This window comes from Pempheris klunzingeri, chromosome 3 (genome assembly GCF_042242105.1).
Source record: "Pempheris klunzingeri isolate RE-2024b chromosome 3, fPemKlu1.hap1, whole genome shotgun sequence".
Taxonomy (NCBI): Eukaryota; Metazoa; Chordata; class Actinopteri; order Acropomatiformes; family Pempheridae; genus Pempheris; species Pempheris klunzingeri.
Genome location: NC_092014.1, coordinates 24634337 through 24650592, shown reverse-complemented (window position 1 = coordinate 24650592; position 16256 = coordinate 24634337). Strand labels below are relative to the sequence as shown.

At 40.2% G+C, this 16256-nt stretch overlaps 1 protein-coding gene across 1 annotated transcript; it reads left to right on the top strand.

The window, feature by feature from the left end:
* Positions 1-1430: 1430 nt before the first annotated feature.
* LOC139222628 (up-regulator of cell proliferation-like) lies at positions 1431-15907 on the top strand. Its single transcript, XM_070854459.1, has 7 exons — positions 1431-1472; positions 1637-1836; positions 3212-3289; positions 5075-5149; positions 11148-11193; positions 11811-12060; positions 13428-15907. The coding sequence occupies exons 1-7, from the start codon at positions 1431-1433 to the stop codon at positions 15905-15907; spliced, it is 3171 nt and encodes a 1056-aa protein (XP_070710560.1).
* The last annotated feature ends 349 nt before the right edge of the window (positions 15908-16256 follow it).

Here is a 16256-nt window from a genome sequence, read left to right as displayed (position 1 = left end):
TATCTTTGCATTGTATCTTGTCTGATGAAACGTGAAAGAACAAGATCAACAGCATGGCCCTCGCTGTGGGTAGGGCTGTATTACAGTTACAGTCTCTCTCTAAGTTTGGCATCACAATAGAGAGGCGTTCAGATAATTGTTCTGGCACAGATTAAGATGCATAGTTTTATCGGGGACATATGCAAAATGCACTTTTTTAATATCTTTTCAACATTAATATGTATCTCCAGAGTGTCAAGAGATCCTCAAACTTTGAGAAAAGACCATCCTCTCTCTTTTTCTCTTTGATTTAGTAATCTTTCGACATCACACGGATGAATCTGCTGAAAATGTGACCTCCTTAAGCCCTTCAGCAGGATGATGGTCCCTCCAGTGGAAACCTGAATCAACTTTGCTGTCCACCATTGTTGTTATCTTGTTAATATCTCATTAATGCTAGCTCTGGGAATAAGATGTCCAGCAAAAACACAACATTCTTCATGTGCTCCCATCATCTGAGGAAGTGAAGACCCAGCAGAGCTCCTCCATTTGGATGAACTTATGACAACCAGGAAAGGAAGACCAAGAGTTACCTCTGCTGCAGAGGATGAGTTCATCAGAGTTACCAGCCTCAGAAACCACAAATTAACAGCACATCTGATTAGAGTCCACTTAAAAGCGTCAGTGTTCAAGTAGCAGACACATCTCAACATCAACTGTTCAGAGGAGACCGCGTGAATCAGGCCTTCATGGATAAATTGCTGCGAAGAAGCCACTGAGGAAGAACAACAATGAGAATTGCTTGGGCCAAGAAATACAAGGAATGGACATTAGACCAGAGGAAATCTCTACTTTGGTCTGATGAGTCTACATTTTAGACTTTAGATTCCACCCACCATGTCTCTGTGAGGTGCAGAAAAGGTGAGCAGATGGGTGTCTACATGTGTGGTTCCACCCATGATGCATGGATGTGGAGATGTGGTGACACTGTACAGTGAATTATTCAAAATTCAAGGCAGACCAGTAACCAGCATGGCTACCATAGCATTCTGTAGCGACATGACATGCCATCTGGTTTACACTTAGTAGGACCATCATTTACACTGCTCAAAAAAATAAAGGGAACACTAAAAAAAACACATCCTAGATCTCAATGAATGAAATATTCCAGTTGAAAATCTTTATTCATTACATAGTGGAATGCGTTGAGAACAAAATAACAATGTAATAATGTAAGCAATGTAAATCAAAATTATTATCCCATGGAGGTCTGGATTTGGAATCATACTCAAAATAAAAGTGGAAAATCACATGGGGAACGGGCAGGCCAAGCCATAGCATCAATGCCGTCATCATGCAGGAACTGCTGACACACTTCAGCCACATGAGGCCTAGCATTGTCATGCATCAGAAGGAACCCAGGGCCCACTGCACCAGCATATGGTCTCACAATGGGTCTGAGGATCTCCTCCTGGTATCTAATGGCAGTCAGGGTACCTCTGGCTAGCACATGGAGGGCTGTGCGGCCCTCCAAAGAAATGCCTCCCCACACCATTACTGACCCACCGCCAAACCGGTCATGCTGGAGGATGTTGCAGGCAGCAGAACGTTCTCCACGGCATCTCCAGACTCTGTCACGTCTGTCTTATGTGCTCAGTGTGAACCTGCTCTCATCCGTGAAGAGCACAGGGTGCCAATGGCGAATCTGCCAATTTTGGTGTTCTCTGGCAAATGCCAATTGCCCTGCACGGTGTTGGGCTGTAAGCACAAGCCCCACTTGTGGATGTCGGGCCAAGGAGGAGGTAGCGGTCCTGCTGCTGGGTTGTTGCCCTCCTACAGCCCCCTCCACGTCTCCTGGTATACTGGCCTGTCTCCTGGTATCTCCTCCATGCTCTGGACACTGTGCTGAGAGACACAGTAAACTTTCTTGCCACAGCTTGCATTGATGTGCCATCATGGATGGGCTGCACTACCTGAGCAACTTCTGTGGGTTGTAGACACCACCTCATGCCACCTCTAGGGCTGAGAGCACTGACAAAATGCCAAGTGACCAAAACATCAGCCAGAAAGGATGAGAACAGAGAAATGGTCTGTGGTCACCACCTGCAGAACCACTCCTTTATATGGGTTGTCTTGCTAATTGCCTCTCATTTCCACCTGTTGTCTGTGCCATTTGCACAACAGCAGGTGAAATTGATTCACAATCAGTGTTGCTTCCTAACTGGACAGGTTGATTTCACAGAAGTGTGATTGACTTGGAGTTACATTGTGTTGTTTAGGTGTTCCCTTTATTTTTTTGAGCAGTGTATTTTTCAACAGGACAATGACAGATCCACAATCATCCAACCTAAACTCATTGGACATGGTTTGGGATGAGTTGGGCTGCAGAGTGAAGGAAAAGCAGTCCTTTCGACCTGTCAAAACTCTTTACCACTTACACTGATTCACACCCCATTCACAGGCAGGTTGCCAATGGATCACTCACACATGCAACACACTTGGACTGGAGGATGACTGGATGACATGCTTTGGCTCTGTGCCAATTTATAGCAAGAAGATGGAGTCTTTTCTGACTTGTGTGTGTTTCAGTTTACGTACATCTCAGCCTTCAGAGTGTTGACCCGCTATGTAAAGCATATTACTATTACTACACTGTTTACCACTGAAGGATTGTCTATTCAAAAGCATAACGATGTTCAACTGGGAAACATTCCCACATTTAACACATTTTGTGCTATAAACCCTGGGATGGTGAGAAATTTCCAACATTATACAATGATTAATTACAAGCCTATTAATTACAGATATCTGGTCATAAATGTTCAGTGTTCACTGATAACAAACCATTGATCCAAATTTCAGGTTTTGATATGATACCTGGCTTGTACACACGTCTGCAGGTTGATACCTATCTCCAACGGTCCACTGCATGGTCCAAAGGTGGATGAGGGCGTCAGCTGTAACTGAGTCCTCAGTGAAAAGTGATGGATTCTTCGAGGGAGGACAATGCAAAGTAAGAATCCATCTTTTTTGACCTTTAAAAATGTATACTAATTCATATATTATCATAATTCATATATTTTCACTTATCTTTTCAAGTGGTCACCGGTCATACACACCTTATTCAAATATTCTCAAAGCACTCAATCTTGATTAACAGACAGCGGAACATCACACACAAGAAGTGCATTGTCAGATTGGCAGAATAATTTCTCTGTTTTTCTCTTTTCAGCATGAATGTGGAGAGTCTCAAGTCTATATTCCTGGACAAAAAAGACAAGTCTGCTGGCTCAAAGGACAAGGGCAAGAGGTAAGAAGATCTTCCAGAATGATGACATTATAAAAACATTCCCTAAAATCGCAAAATGAATTTCAGACTGAAGACACCAAAGTTATCGTCCAGTGGATGTTTGAGCGTCAAGTCTGAACAGTCCATTGAACCTCCTTTACTTTTCAAAGGCAAACAGTAAGATAACAAATTCATAGCCTCACTTACAAATTTATAATTGATTTTTTTTTTAACATGGTGATTAGCTCTATAAACAGACTGTGTTTATCCAATCCAACTGAAATATATCAATCTGAAAATCTTGCTGAAGAATTTCCCCTTGTTTGACCTAGACCTTGTAGAACTTAATAGACTTGTGCTGGCATGTGAACTAGTTACATATTATACATGAGGATGAGGTCAACACTTCCGCCGATGAGATTTCTAAGTGATATTATACAACCCAAGACCTTTCCTTCCTTCTTCCTTCTATTTAGCTCTCTGCCCTCCAACTCAACACATTCAGCTCTTTTTTGGTTCTCTGTGCTGTGATTCACCAGGAGACTATTTCAGGTAGGCTATTTGGGTAATTTTTCATTACACATGAAGTATGTATTTGATTTTTTAAAACTAAAGCCAAATTTTGGATGATTAATTGTGTGATACCAATCCGATAATGCAGGTGACATTGTCTTTTTGTCTTAACATGCTGTTGCTATTATTGTAGTTTTTGCTGTTGCATTTTCTCAAGCACTGTCCTTAAGTCCAGTTTTAAGGTACTTGCTCCATTACATTCTACTCCACTACATATTATAGTGCAATATTGTACATTTCACTCCACTGAATTTATTTGACCAGTACAGCATAGCTACTAGTTGCAGATTAAGATTTTCCACACTAAACATGTCGGCTCAAAAATCTTTGGATGCTTCATTATAGTATCAATTAATTACCCAACTCTGTGAAGTTGTTGAGATAACTTTCTAGTCCTTTCAACCTGTCAAAACTCTTTATCACTTACACTGATTCACACCCCATTCACAGGCAGGTTGCCAATGGATCACTCACACATGCAACACACTTGGACTGGAGGATGACTGGATAACATGCTTTGCCTCTGTGCCAATTTATAGCAAGAAGATGGAGTCTTTTCTGACTTGTGTGTGTGTTTTAGTTTACGTACATCTCAGCTTTCAGAGCTTTGGCCTGCTATTCAAAGTATATTACTACTACTACACTGTTTACCACTGAAGGATTGTCTATTCAAAAGCATAACGATGTTCAACTGGGAAACATTCCCATGTTCAACACATTTTGTACTATAAACCCTGAGATGAAAAATTTCCAACATTATGCAATGATTAATTACAAGCCTACTATAACACTTAAACTGCACAGATATCTGGTCATAAATGTTCAGTGTTCACTGATAACAAACCATTGATCCAAATTTCAGGTTTTGATATGATACCTGGCTTGTACACATGTCTGCAGGTTGATACCTATCTCCAATGGTCCACTGCATGGTCCAAAGGTGGATGAGGGCGTCAGCTGTAACTGAGTCCTCAGTGAAAAGTGATGGATTCTTCGAGGGAGGACAATGCAAAGTAAGAATCCATCTTTTTTGACCTTTAAAAATGTATACTAATTCATATATTATCATAATTCATATATTTTCACTTATCTTTTCAAGTGGTCACTGGTCATACACACCTTATTCAAATGCTCTCAAAGCACTCAATCTTGATTAACAGACAGCGGAACATCACACACAAGAAGTGCATTGTCAGATTGGCAGAATAATTTCTCTGTTTTAATACTTTTCAGGGTGAATGAGAGTCTCAAGTCTATATTCCTGGACAAAAAAGACAAGTCTGCTGGCTCAAAGGACAAGGGCAAGAGGTAAGAAGATCTTCCAGAATGATGACATTATAAAAACATTCCCTAAAATTGCAAAATTTATTTCAGATCGAAGACACCAAAGTCATCATCCAGTGGATGTTTGAGCGTCAAGTCTGAACAGTCCATTGAACCTCCTTTACTTTTCAAAGGCAAACAGTAAGATAACAAATTCATAGCCTCACTTACAAATTTATAATTGATTTTTTTTTTAACATGGCGATTACTTCTATAAACAGACTGTGTTTATCCAACCCAACTGAAATGTATCAGTCTGAAAATCTTGCTGAAGGACACAAAAAAGAACAATTTGTGTCCACTTACACGAATCAATAGATTCAATTTTGTGACTATTTCACAAATTTTTATGGGTTGTTGATTTCCATTGACATTGTTTCCATGGTGGTGCCACATTTATGTGGAATACTGTGTTAAGAACATGTGGATATATCACATATTTCTGTGAGATCAGGCTCATTTTAGGACGGTTTAAAAGTTGAAACTAAATTTGCATGTGAAATAGGAGCTAAAGGGTTTTTATTAAAACCTAAATTTGCTAAATGAATTTCAGATTGACGACACCAAGGTCACCCTCCAGTGAATGTTTGAGCGTGAAGTCTGAGCAGTCCATTGAACCTCCTTTACTTTTCAAAGGCAAACAGTAAGATGACAAACTCACAGCCTCACTTACAAATATTTATACCATGGTCTGGGTGAATACTTGATTCTGATCGGCTGCTGGGTGTCCATTACAATGTGATAATGGATAATGGTGTGATAATTAAGTAATTCTGGTGAAACTGTCTCTTCATGCTCTAAATTAAAGCACTAGCTGGAGTAACCATAACAATGGGGAAGCAGTCAGAACCTATGTTTACAGTTTGTTGCAAAACCCTCACCAAGCTAGCTCCTTCAGTGTCTCATCCTCTGAACACGCCTTTGGATCACATGATCACTCTCTGATCACGTCTTTGAACTGTTTACATCAATGATCCCCTTTCATGGGGGAGAGCCTGTGATCTGGAGGATTTGTCTGCTGTCCTGAAATACTGTCGTTGTGTGGAAAGTCAGGGCAACAATCCTGTAAGATGAAGTCGACACAAGCGATCATCTCACATCTCACATTCAGCTCGCAGCTTCTGGCTGACAGTAACGTTGCACACTGCCATTCGTTTGTCTGTTAAAATCTTGATATTGATTTGGGGACAGTGACATAGCAGGCTTGCGAGCTAGTCTTGTTAAACATACTGTGACATCATATTTACTGATTATTCACCATGTGCAGCGTTATTTACGTTGAATCTTGCTAACATAACGTTAGCTCTCTGGCTAACAGCTGAGCCAAGGGGATCTATGAGCTGAGCGGATTAGAAATATCTCTTGTTGTTACTCTGTCCTATTTCCTGGAGGAGTAAACAACGTTTCCATTGCATAGAAACCTAATGGAATGGTAGTGATTGTTCTACGTATTAGTTAGACCCCCAGGTGTTACCAGGGAAACAGATTTAAAACAGATTGTGAAAAACGTTTTTGTTTGCATGAAAATATAAATAAATGGTCTTAATTATCTTGTTTGGCAAATGACCATATAAGCAGGATAATGTCCTTCCAAGTGTCCATGATCAGAAATTAATAGACTCCACCGCTGCCTCCACGTCGTCCATTAATTCCTGATCGTGGACACCTGGAAGGGCATTATCCCTTACATAATTTAACTTTTTAACATGGTTGTTAGCTCTCTAGGCACACTGTGCTCTGTAAACTTTATTTTAAAATTAATTCTAAGTTGATGTAAAAGTCAATGTACTTTTGCTAAAGTAGAAGTTGTAACGCAGAACTTTAACTTGCTAGTGGTGTAATGGAAATTTGGAAAATATTTTCATTCGCTGTCTTGCTGAGACTCACATGATAAGAGTTATACTGCTTTCATGTCTGTACACTAAATATGAAACTATCACTGATAGCCAGTTAACAGTTAGCTTAGCACAGAGACTGGAAACAGTTCGTCTGGCTCTGTCTGAAGAAAACAAAATGTTCCTAACAAGTTAGATCTCACTTCTTCAGTGAGAGTACCAGGTACCAGGATAGTTGTTTTGTACTAAACTAAGCTAACGCCTCCTTGCTGTAACGTAATATTTAGCATACATACATGGGTGTGGTAATGCGGCCAATTGTTTCATTTAACTCTCAGCAAGACATAAATTGGGGGCATTTTTTTCATCTAAAATGGATTAGAAAAATTTGTTATGAATAAAAGTTACTCTTGCTGAGTCCCTTTTCTCACCAAAATGAAATAAAGAGTGATGGGGCACAAGATAGGTTGATTCCTACCACTTTTTGAAAGTTAAAATTATGTGACTAAATGTGCATGTCAAATAGAAGGCAAAGTGTTATTAGTAAAACATTCCCTAAAATTGCAAAATTAATTTCAGATTGAAGACACCAAGGTCACCGTCCAGTGAATGTTTGAGCGTGAAGTCTGAGCAGTCCATTGAACCTCCTTTACTTTTCAAAGGCAAACAGTAAGATAACAAATTTATAGACATCAAATGTCAGTTCACTTTAGAGGAAAGATTTTGTGTGTGTATTATGTTGTATCATTAATTTGATTCCAGGCGCTGTTAAATGAAATATTTTGTTTTTCCAGTGAAAAGCCACCTGGGTTTACATCATCATCACAGGCGTCTTCCATAGATATGGAAAATCCGTAGGACATTTTTTTAACCTTGTGCTTTGGTGGTTGAGTTCATCCTTAAACAACGAGACGTTTCTTTTGGCAACAGTAAAAACAGTTCAAGGTTCAATAGAATACATAAATGTTTATCAGTGGGACACTGATTAAAATGAAAATATTGTAGAAGAGGTAATTTGATGGCTAAATAAATTATGTCCTGCTGAAAAACGATATACTATATACTATAACTAAAAGCTATATGTCCTAGATAAAAAAAAATCTTCATCCTCCCAGTTACAGTTGTGAAGCCATGATTAGACAATTTTGTGTTTGGTGTAGTGAACATTCAGTTGATGTTCTCATTCTTTCAGATGGGAGAAAGCAGATTGTGACTACTCTGCTTATGAGTCAGACTCATCTTCAATGGACCATCCTATTCATTTTGACAACAAAATGTAAGGCAAACTTGAGACATTCATTTGATCCCAGCTGTTTCAAGTTTTACTCACCGACACTGTTCTGAGTGACACAATCTTTTTGTTTTTAAATATCTGTATGGAATATTTGCATTGTGCATTTTTGCATCCAGGAATTGAAAACCATGTTATATGTTTAGAAAGAGTACATCAGTGTCTTTCTTTTGCGAATCTAGCGACCTTGTCTTCAATACATGTTATTATTATTTTTTCTATTCACTTCCTTTCAGAAAAGTACCATATGGGATGCCACAATCTTGGGGTGGACATGTGATTTGTCACACGGATCCACACAGGTATGTTTCCTGCATATAGATATTAACTAAATCTGAAGTCAGACACTGTACATGTCCACTGTGCTAAATGTGTAATGATTTCCAGGTTAAAAGTGCAATACCCTCCGCCTGCTGTATATCCAGTAGTAAGAACTGACCGCAAAGCCCCGGATCGCTTAAAGCACAGCAGGTACAGCTTTTTGACATTTTTCCAGTGCTGAGAGTTAATCAGATGCCACATTAAACAATCTGTCACATACAGTTGGTCCTCTTTGTGTGCAAGTAAACAGAGTCGAAATAGATACAAATTCTATTTTCTGTAAAAAGAAATTCAATAATACACTTAATCATATAATTCTTTCCATAATAACAAACACACATCCTTGTGTTTTGGGAGGAATTAGTTGATTGAACAGAAACATTATGAGCTGCATCAGTTGAATTAAATATGTCATTTGCAATAAAATACGCATTTCTTCATAATTTTCAGGGCGAAGCTCAAACCTACAGGATCTTCTGGATATGCAACAGATATGTCTGATAATTTAAAGGATATCGTACACAATTTGAGTCTAGACAAACAGTAAGAGTCCAGATTTTATGTTCTACTATTATAACAATATTTAATGGATGCTTCAGAAATTATGAATTACTTGGATGTCATCTCTGAGCTGATCTAAAGGACAATTCATCTGCCTTGGTATTGGTAAACGATAAAATCTAAAAATGCAGATCCTCACATTTACCTTAAGGTGACATTATAGTTTCTAATGCAAAATATGATAATTTTGTCTTTCAGTCTTCGTCAGGATCTTCCAGAGACAGCAGAATCCACTTTATCATCTGACACATGGGAATCATCAATTAATACGTCTGGATCAAGAGATTCCCAATGTGATGAGGACACACTTTCATATGATGATATGTAAGACATCTTTTAAATTCAGTAGTTAATATACAGCTGAGGGGTTACCACAGCAACTTACATGAAGAATAATGAAAATCAGAGCCGTAGATGTTGAGATATTGTGGGTGAATGTCCACACTGATGTCGAACACTCATATATTAAACTCCCAGTTCAAGTCTTTCTTCCACCCTCTCCACTCCATTGAGGCTCCTGTCTCTTTAAGACCCTTGTCCAAAAAAACCCAGTCTGCACCGATTAGTCAGCTCCCAAAGGCCTGAGCAGGCTCCACATTAGCTGCGCAACATGGAACGCCAAGTTCAACAGACTAACCTGCCAAATAAACAGTAAAACAACACAAAATAAAGCAAAACATCCAGCTTTCAAGTCTGAAGGCGAGTCACAGACAGACAGAACCGATGCATCCTTGAGCTTGTGCTTTTATGGGCCCTCGTTAAGAAAATATGGGTGCTCAAATAAGATAATGCTACACATACATTCCAGTTTTGTGGTCATTTTAGGGATAAAATAGTGTCCAAAATAATGTGAATTTGCAGGGTTTTCACTTCCTGAGATGGTGGGATGACAGACAGACTGTTGCGTTGGTTCATGCAGCCATCAGCAGAACAATTTGCATGCATTGCTTGTACCTTCAACGCATTAGCGCATTAGCGGCCTAACAACAATGCCAGACAGCGAGGTGGATTCAGATTTCGCGGGAAGGTTCGAGCCTTCAAAAGGCCCTGCATGTGATGTCTCACACATTTACTGAAAGACCGAACAGGAGAATGAGTCTTTAGACACACCAGGGACAAATATTTATGTTGCAAAGATGTTGAAAATTGCATTCTGCACAAGAAATCCCCTTTAAGTCTTAAAACCTACCAAGCTGAGATGACATTGTGACATGACAAACTCCTCCAGAGCCACAGATGACATTATAAAACTTTTTTCACACACTGAGCAGATATGATTTTATGCACACTGTTCTAGTGGCTATAAATACATTACTAAAGCTGAGCAATCAAAAGTTTGAAATCTTGTAGCAGAAAGTTCAGGCTTAACCTGAGTAATTAAAGGAACATTTGTTTTAACTCCTGATTGTAGGGATTTGAATAATCATTTTTCTCACAACATAGCTTGTTTATATTAAGGAGTCTCAGTAAAAATGTTTCTGGGTACAGCCTTCTTTAGCTAATAGAGATTCTTATTCATTACTGCAACCTTTAATGTTTAGAGCCAGAGCATACTTTTCTGTTAATAGCTTGTCTTATTTCTCTATTTGAAATCAGAGAGAAGGGGGTAATCTGTGACATTTGCAGCAAGGCTCCAGCTGTGAAGACCTGCCTGACATGTAACAGTTCCTACTGTTGGCTTGACGTCCGACAGCACTACATGGTGAAAGCCCTGCAGAGACACATACTCAAAGATGCGTGTGACAAAATTGTAGAGAATCGCTGTCAGCACTACAGAGAACCTCTAGATTTCTTCTGCAGGACTGATCAGATGCAGGTCTGCAGCATTTGTGCAGAGGGAAATCACAAAGGACATGACATCATCTCGAAGACGACACATTGTGCTGCCAGTCAGGTGAAAATGTGTAAATGATTTGGAAAGAATCTCGTAATAGTGATGTGCTGCATTTTGCTTACTGCTACTATTCTATTACAGGCGTCTGGTGGTGAAGAACACCAGGCCCCTGGACTACCTGTTACAGGTGAATTAATACTTCAAAAGTGGAGACAAGTCACCCCAAATTACAGACACACATTTTAGATTTGTTTATTGAGATATTCCTTTATTAGTCGCACAACGTGGAAATTTGCATTAGGCACTGAAATGACAGTGATCTAGATGTAGAAATACGCCAACTAACTGGGTGGCAGTAAAATACAATACAGAAATTCTCCATTTGAAAAAAAACAAATCAATTCAAACGTGCTGATTTTGTCTGCTGCTGCAATCACTGATGCTCAAAACAGTTAACAAATGATATTTGAAATTTGCCATAACTAAGCGGGCAAAGACTCAAAGGAGTCTTTGATTTAATATATTTATGACAGGCTGGCTTTGTTCAGAAGCTAGAGATCATTTTATGTGGCATGGCTGGGCAAAGGTAAAAACTATAAAATGTGTTACAAAGTATGCTGTTGATATCATTTATGAATTTATTATGTCTATCTTATCATTATTCATCTGTTCACATTTCCCTACATCTCCAGAACAGTAACTAAAAAGGCAGGCTCTGCCAAAGTGACAAAAATGACAGTAGAGGTGGCACAAATGGTTTATGGTGTTGTACTATGTTTGTCAGTATTGCCTCCTCCTGGTAAGATCAAGTTCCTGTCAGTGGAGCCAAACACAGTGGTCCTGAGCTGGGGATGCCCACAGAGGCTGGAGGGGGCTGAGAGCTTCAGAGTTGAGTGGAAGTCCTCCAAGGCCGTGGAAGGTTGCATACTCATTAAAGATTTTCACAAAATTGAAATAGACAACCTCCAAGTTGGACAACAATATTTCTTCAGTGTCGCCACAGAAGACGAGGATGGCAATTTAAGTGAACAGGTCACAGCATCTGTTTTCACAGGTAATATGAGAGGTGTCCAGACATTTCATATATCTTTCACTGCAGTAAGTTCATATTCTTAAAAACAAGATAAAACATACCTACTTCAAATGACCACTCTCTTGCAGCTGTGCCAGCACCTCGACACCTAACGAAAGAGCATTCAGAGGCCAGAGTTTTGTCCTTGAAATGGACCAAAGGAGACAACATGGAGGAAATTCCACATCAATTCCTTATCACTTTGGAAAGTCCAGGGAAAGAGCCACGGGCGATACACACCAAAAACTGCCACAAGACCTTCACTGAATTAGTGCCAGACACAGAGTACAGTATCTCTGTCTCAACAGTGTTGAACGATCGCTGCAGCAAATCCATCTCTACAACTATGCGCACAGGTGAGAGGTTATATGCACTGTTGTTTAGGGGAAACTGAAAATTTGGCATCATGTGTATATTAGTGTTTATACCATGGTCTGGGTGAATACTCGATCCGGATTGGATGCTGGGTGTCTGTTACAAAGTGATAATGGATAATAGTGGGATAATGATGATAATTAAGTAGTTCCGGTGAAACTGTCTCTATGCAACGTTAGCTTTCTGGCTAACAGCTGAGTCAAAGGGATCTATGAGCTCAGCGGACTAGAAATATATCCCACTGTATCTATGATCCATCCTATTTACTGGAGTAGTGAACATTTCCATTGCATAAGAACCTAATGGGATGGTAATGATTTGATCCAAGTGTTAGTCAGACCCTCGTGTTACTCATGTGTAAAGACAGAGAGAGAGAACGAATGACATACAAGTATTAGCCAGTGATTTAGTACAGTGGGAACCCCTCATAGTGATCGTGGTTACAGTGATCAATCGCTTATATGGATCAAAAAGCTTGGGACAGAATAATTCAGAATAATACTTAGATTGTTCATTTTGGATCATTTCATACATGACAACATCATCCCAGAGCTGTCAGATCCTTTAGCAAGCAGCCTGAATTTATACTGCCACCTTAATGTGTATCACAATCAGCCTCTGAGCTTAGCAAATCAGCTGGCTGCTAACTAGCACTAAACACAAAGTATAGCCCAGGTGGATGGGAATGCCTTCAGTTTTGTAGGCGTTAAATAAACCATAGTTAAAATTTTGACCTGATGATGGGGCTAGATGAAAAGTTAAGGGGGGGGGGCTAGTTTAATGTAAGTGTTCTCTTAATGTAAATTTTACCTTCTTCAAGCCTAACTCAAAATAACCCTGATAACCTCATCAGGGGTTATTGACTTGACAAAGCTCCTCAGATCCAGTGGAAGAAGTTTTGACATGCTGAGTAGTTCTTCATAATAAGTTAGCTAAGTCTGTACATTCATTGCTCTCTTTCTGTTGATTCACAGAGTCCGTCAGAGTAAGTCTCAGCGATGTGCTGTCAAGGATTGGACTTGAAGACCAGTACGATAACAAGCTCACACTTAGCACTGTTCTGGAGATTAATCACGATGATATATCAGAGAACAAACTTGAAACTGCAAAGTCACTTCCTGACACCTTTTTGAAAAGGCTTATGATGTTGAACACAAATGCTAGAAGTGTCAGATGTGAGTCCCGTGAGGTCGATACAGACAAGAACAATGACATCAATCCCCTGGACCTGATCACTGCATTGTTTCTCTGTTCAGATCGCTTTCTCCAGCAGGACATAGTTCTGAAAATGGCTCTCTGCCAGTTTGCTGTCCCGCTCTTGCTGCCAAATCATGAAACGAGAGAAATCATAATGAACCTGTGGTCCATGCGCGAAATTGTCAGAATCTTTAGACCCTCCAAAGAGGCCTTCATAGAGGTAAACTGTGAAGAAAGAATTGTGAACTCTAATTTTCCTCTGGTGTCATTCGTCAGGCTGGGGACCACAAGCTTGTCCAAGTCTCAGATGTTGAACAAACTGCTTAGTAACGCTAACCAGTACCATGATACATTTTATCATCGTAACATGCTGTGTGGTGATGCCCCCAGGAGGATTTCAGATGGGCTAGTCGAAATCAGCTGGTACCTGCCATGTGGGCATAGGAGCACAGACAAATTCCCTGAGCCGCTGGCCGTTGCCAACCTCAGAGGAGACATCAGGACCTTTGACAAGCAATTCTCATTCCTCTGCCAGACATCTGCAGCTGTTTACATCTTCTGCGATGAATCAGAAACTGATTACTTCAACAATCCGGAAGGAAAAGATGTGAAAGCAAAAGTAATTTTAATTAGCAGCGCACAGGGGAAAACCTTCACACTCAAAACGATGACAACAGAACCATGTTTAAAGACAACTATTGTGACCCAGAAGAAAAAGACTGATGCAGAGCTGATAAAAGCCCTCCAGGAATCAATCTCTAAGATGCTTGAAAACTGTCCAGACAAAGTGTCAGTGGTAAATCTGGCTGACAGAGCTCGGTGGTGTGGAATCCTGGTTGATGAAGATAGTGATGAATGCCACAGCGCATGGAAAAACGCAGGTAAAATAACCAAACGCATCGTTAACACCTCCAAATTCAAAGACAAGCAACTGACTTCCCAGGGACAGATCTGGAAAAAGCTGTCGGAGCTGGAAACTGAGTCCTGGAGATTGCGAAAAGTAGGCAACCAGAACACTGACGTCTACCGAGACTCTTTGAAAATAAAAACAGAGGAGCTTAGGAGGACACAGATGAGATTTGAAATGACATCTGCAATGTCAACCTTCCTTAATGGAGTGGTCACCTCAGAAGTGCAACGCTGTTATTTCCTGAAATGGCTAGAAATAGATTTGGACACTGTGTCCCGGAACAAGCTGTCAGCTCTTCAGGATCAATACAAAGAGCTAAGGCAGAAATGTCCCCAAGACACAGAAAAAATTGTGGAGATTGACAGGCAAATGTCTGTTTGTTCTTTACGCCTGGACCACTTTTTCCGAGAGTGTGGGCAGCTGTATGAATGCGCGGAGAACCTGCCGGAACACAGCCGCCAGAGAAAAACCATGGAACAACTCCCTGCACAGTGTGCTCAGATGCTGCTGGATGGTTTCCCTCTTGAGCTTGTTGATGGAGATGCAGCTAACATCCCGATGAAATGGATCACGAAGGTGCTTACTGAACTTCACAACATTATGCAGTCCAACAGTATTCTCAAGGTCATTACAATCATAGGAGCGGAAAACTCAGGAAAATCGACCCTGCTCAACGCCATGTTTGGGGCTAGGTTTGCAGTTAGCAAAGGAACATGCACCAGAGGGGCGTTCATCCAGCTGATCACTGTCAACAAAGACATCAGAACGGCACTGGGGTGTGACTGCATCGTCATCATCGACACGGAGGGACTGAAACCGAATCAGATGTTTCAAGATGATTACAGCCATGAACGTGATAAGGAAGTAGCAAGCCTCGCTGTTGCACTAAGTGACGTCACAATTGTCAGTGTTTCCAGGGACAACTGCATTGAGAAAGACATCTTAGAGACGGCGCTTCATGCTTTCACAAGGGTGAAGAATGTGAGCAATACGCCTCAGTGTCATTTTTTGCGTACCAATATGTCTGTGAGAGAGGGAGAAGAGAGGAAGAAGAGAGACAAAGAGTTGGTGGAACAGCTCAATGAAGTAATCCAGAATGACACTTGGATGAAGAAAGCCAACATCACCAAGATCTCAGATGTAATGGAGTTTGATCCTGATACTTGCAGCTGGTACATTCCTCCACTTTGGCAAGGGACTCCACCGATGGCTCCTGTCAGTGCTAACTACAGTGAGGCTGTGCATGCTTTGAAAAAGCAACTGATAGGGGATCTCAAAAAGTCTCGGGAAAGGGTCGATCTGACACATTTTATCAGTAAGGTAGAACACTACTGGAAGGGTGTGTGAGAAATGAAGCTTCATCTGAGCAAAATGCAGGAGCACGCAGTGTGAACACATGAAAAGGGGGAGCAGAATAATTTCATAAGAGCTTGTTTCAGTTTCATCAACAAAATGGAATCCATTTAGATTCCAAAGAAACAACAACCAAGCAGCAAAGAAAAGGTATCTGATCAATAAAAACTCTTTTCACTCTTTATGTCACTTTTTATTTACAATGCATTTTTAAACGCTCCAACTTGTTGAACACTGTACAAATAAAACATTAAACGTGTATACGGTTGCATATTATTTTACTTTTTATTCTTTATATAAGGTCATTTTGACCTGAATAGGGAAAGAGAGATACATAAATTTG

Coding starts and splice junctions, on each gene's coding strand:
- LOC139222628 (XM_070854459.1), top strand. CDS start 1,431: ATGGGTCTGAGGATCTCCTCCTGGTATCTAATGGCAGTCAGG. Junction 3,290..5,074: donor TCAAAGGACAAGGGCAAGAG/GTAAGAAGATCT, acceptor AATACTTTTCAG/GGTGAATGAGAGTCTCAAGT. Junction 12,061..13,427: donor CACAGCATCTGTTTTCACAG/GTAATATGAGAG, acceptor GTTGATTCACAG/AGTCCGTCAGAGTAAGTCTC.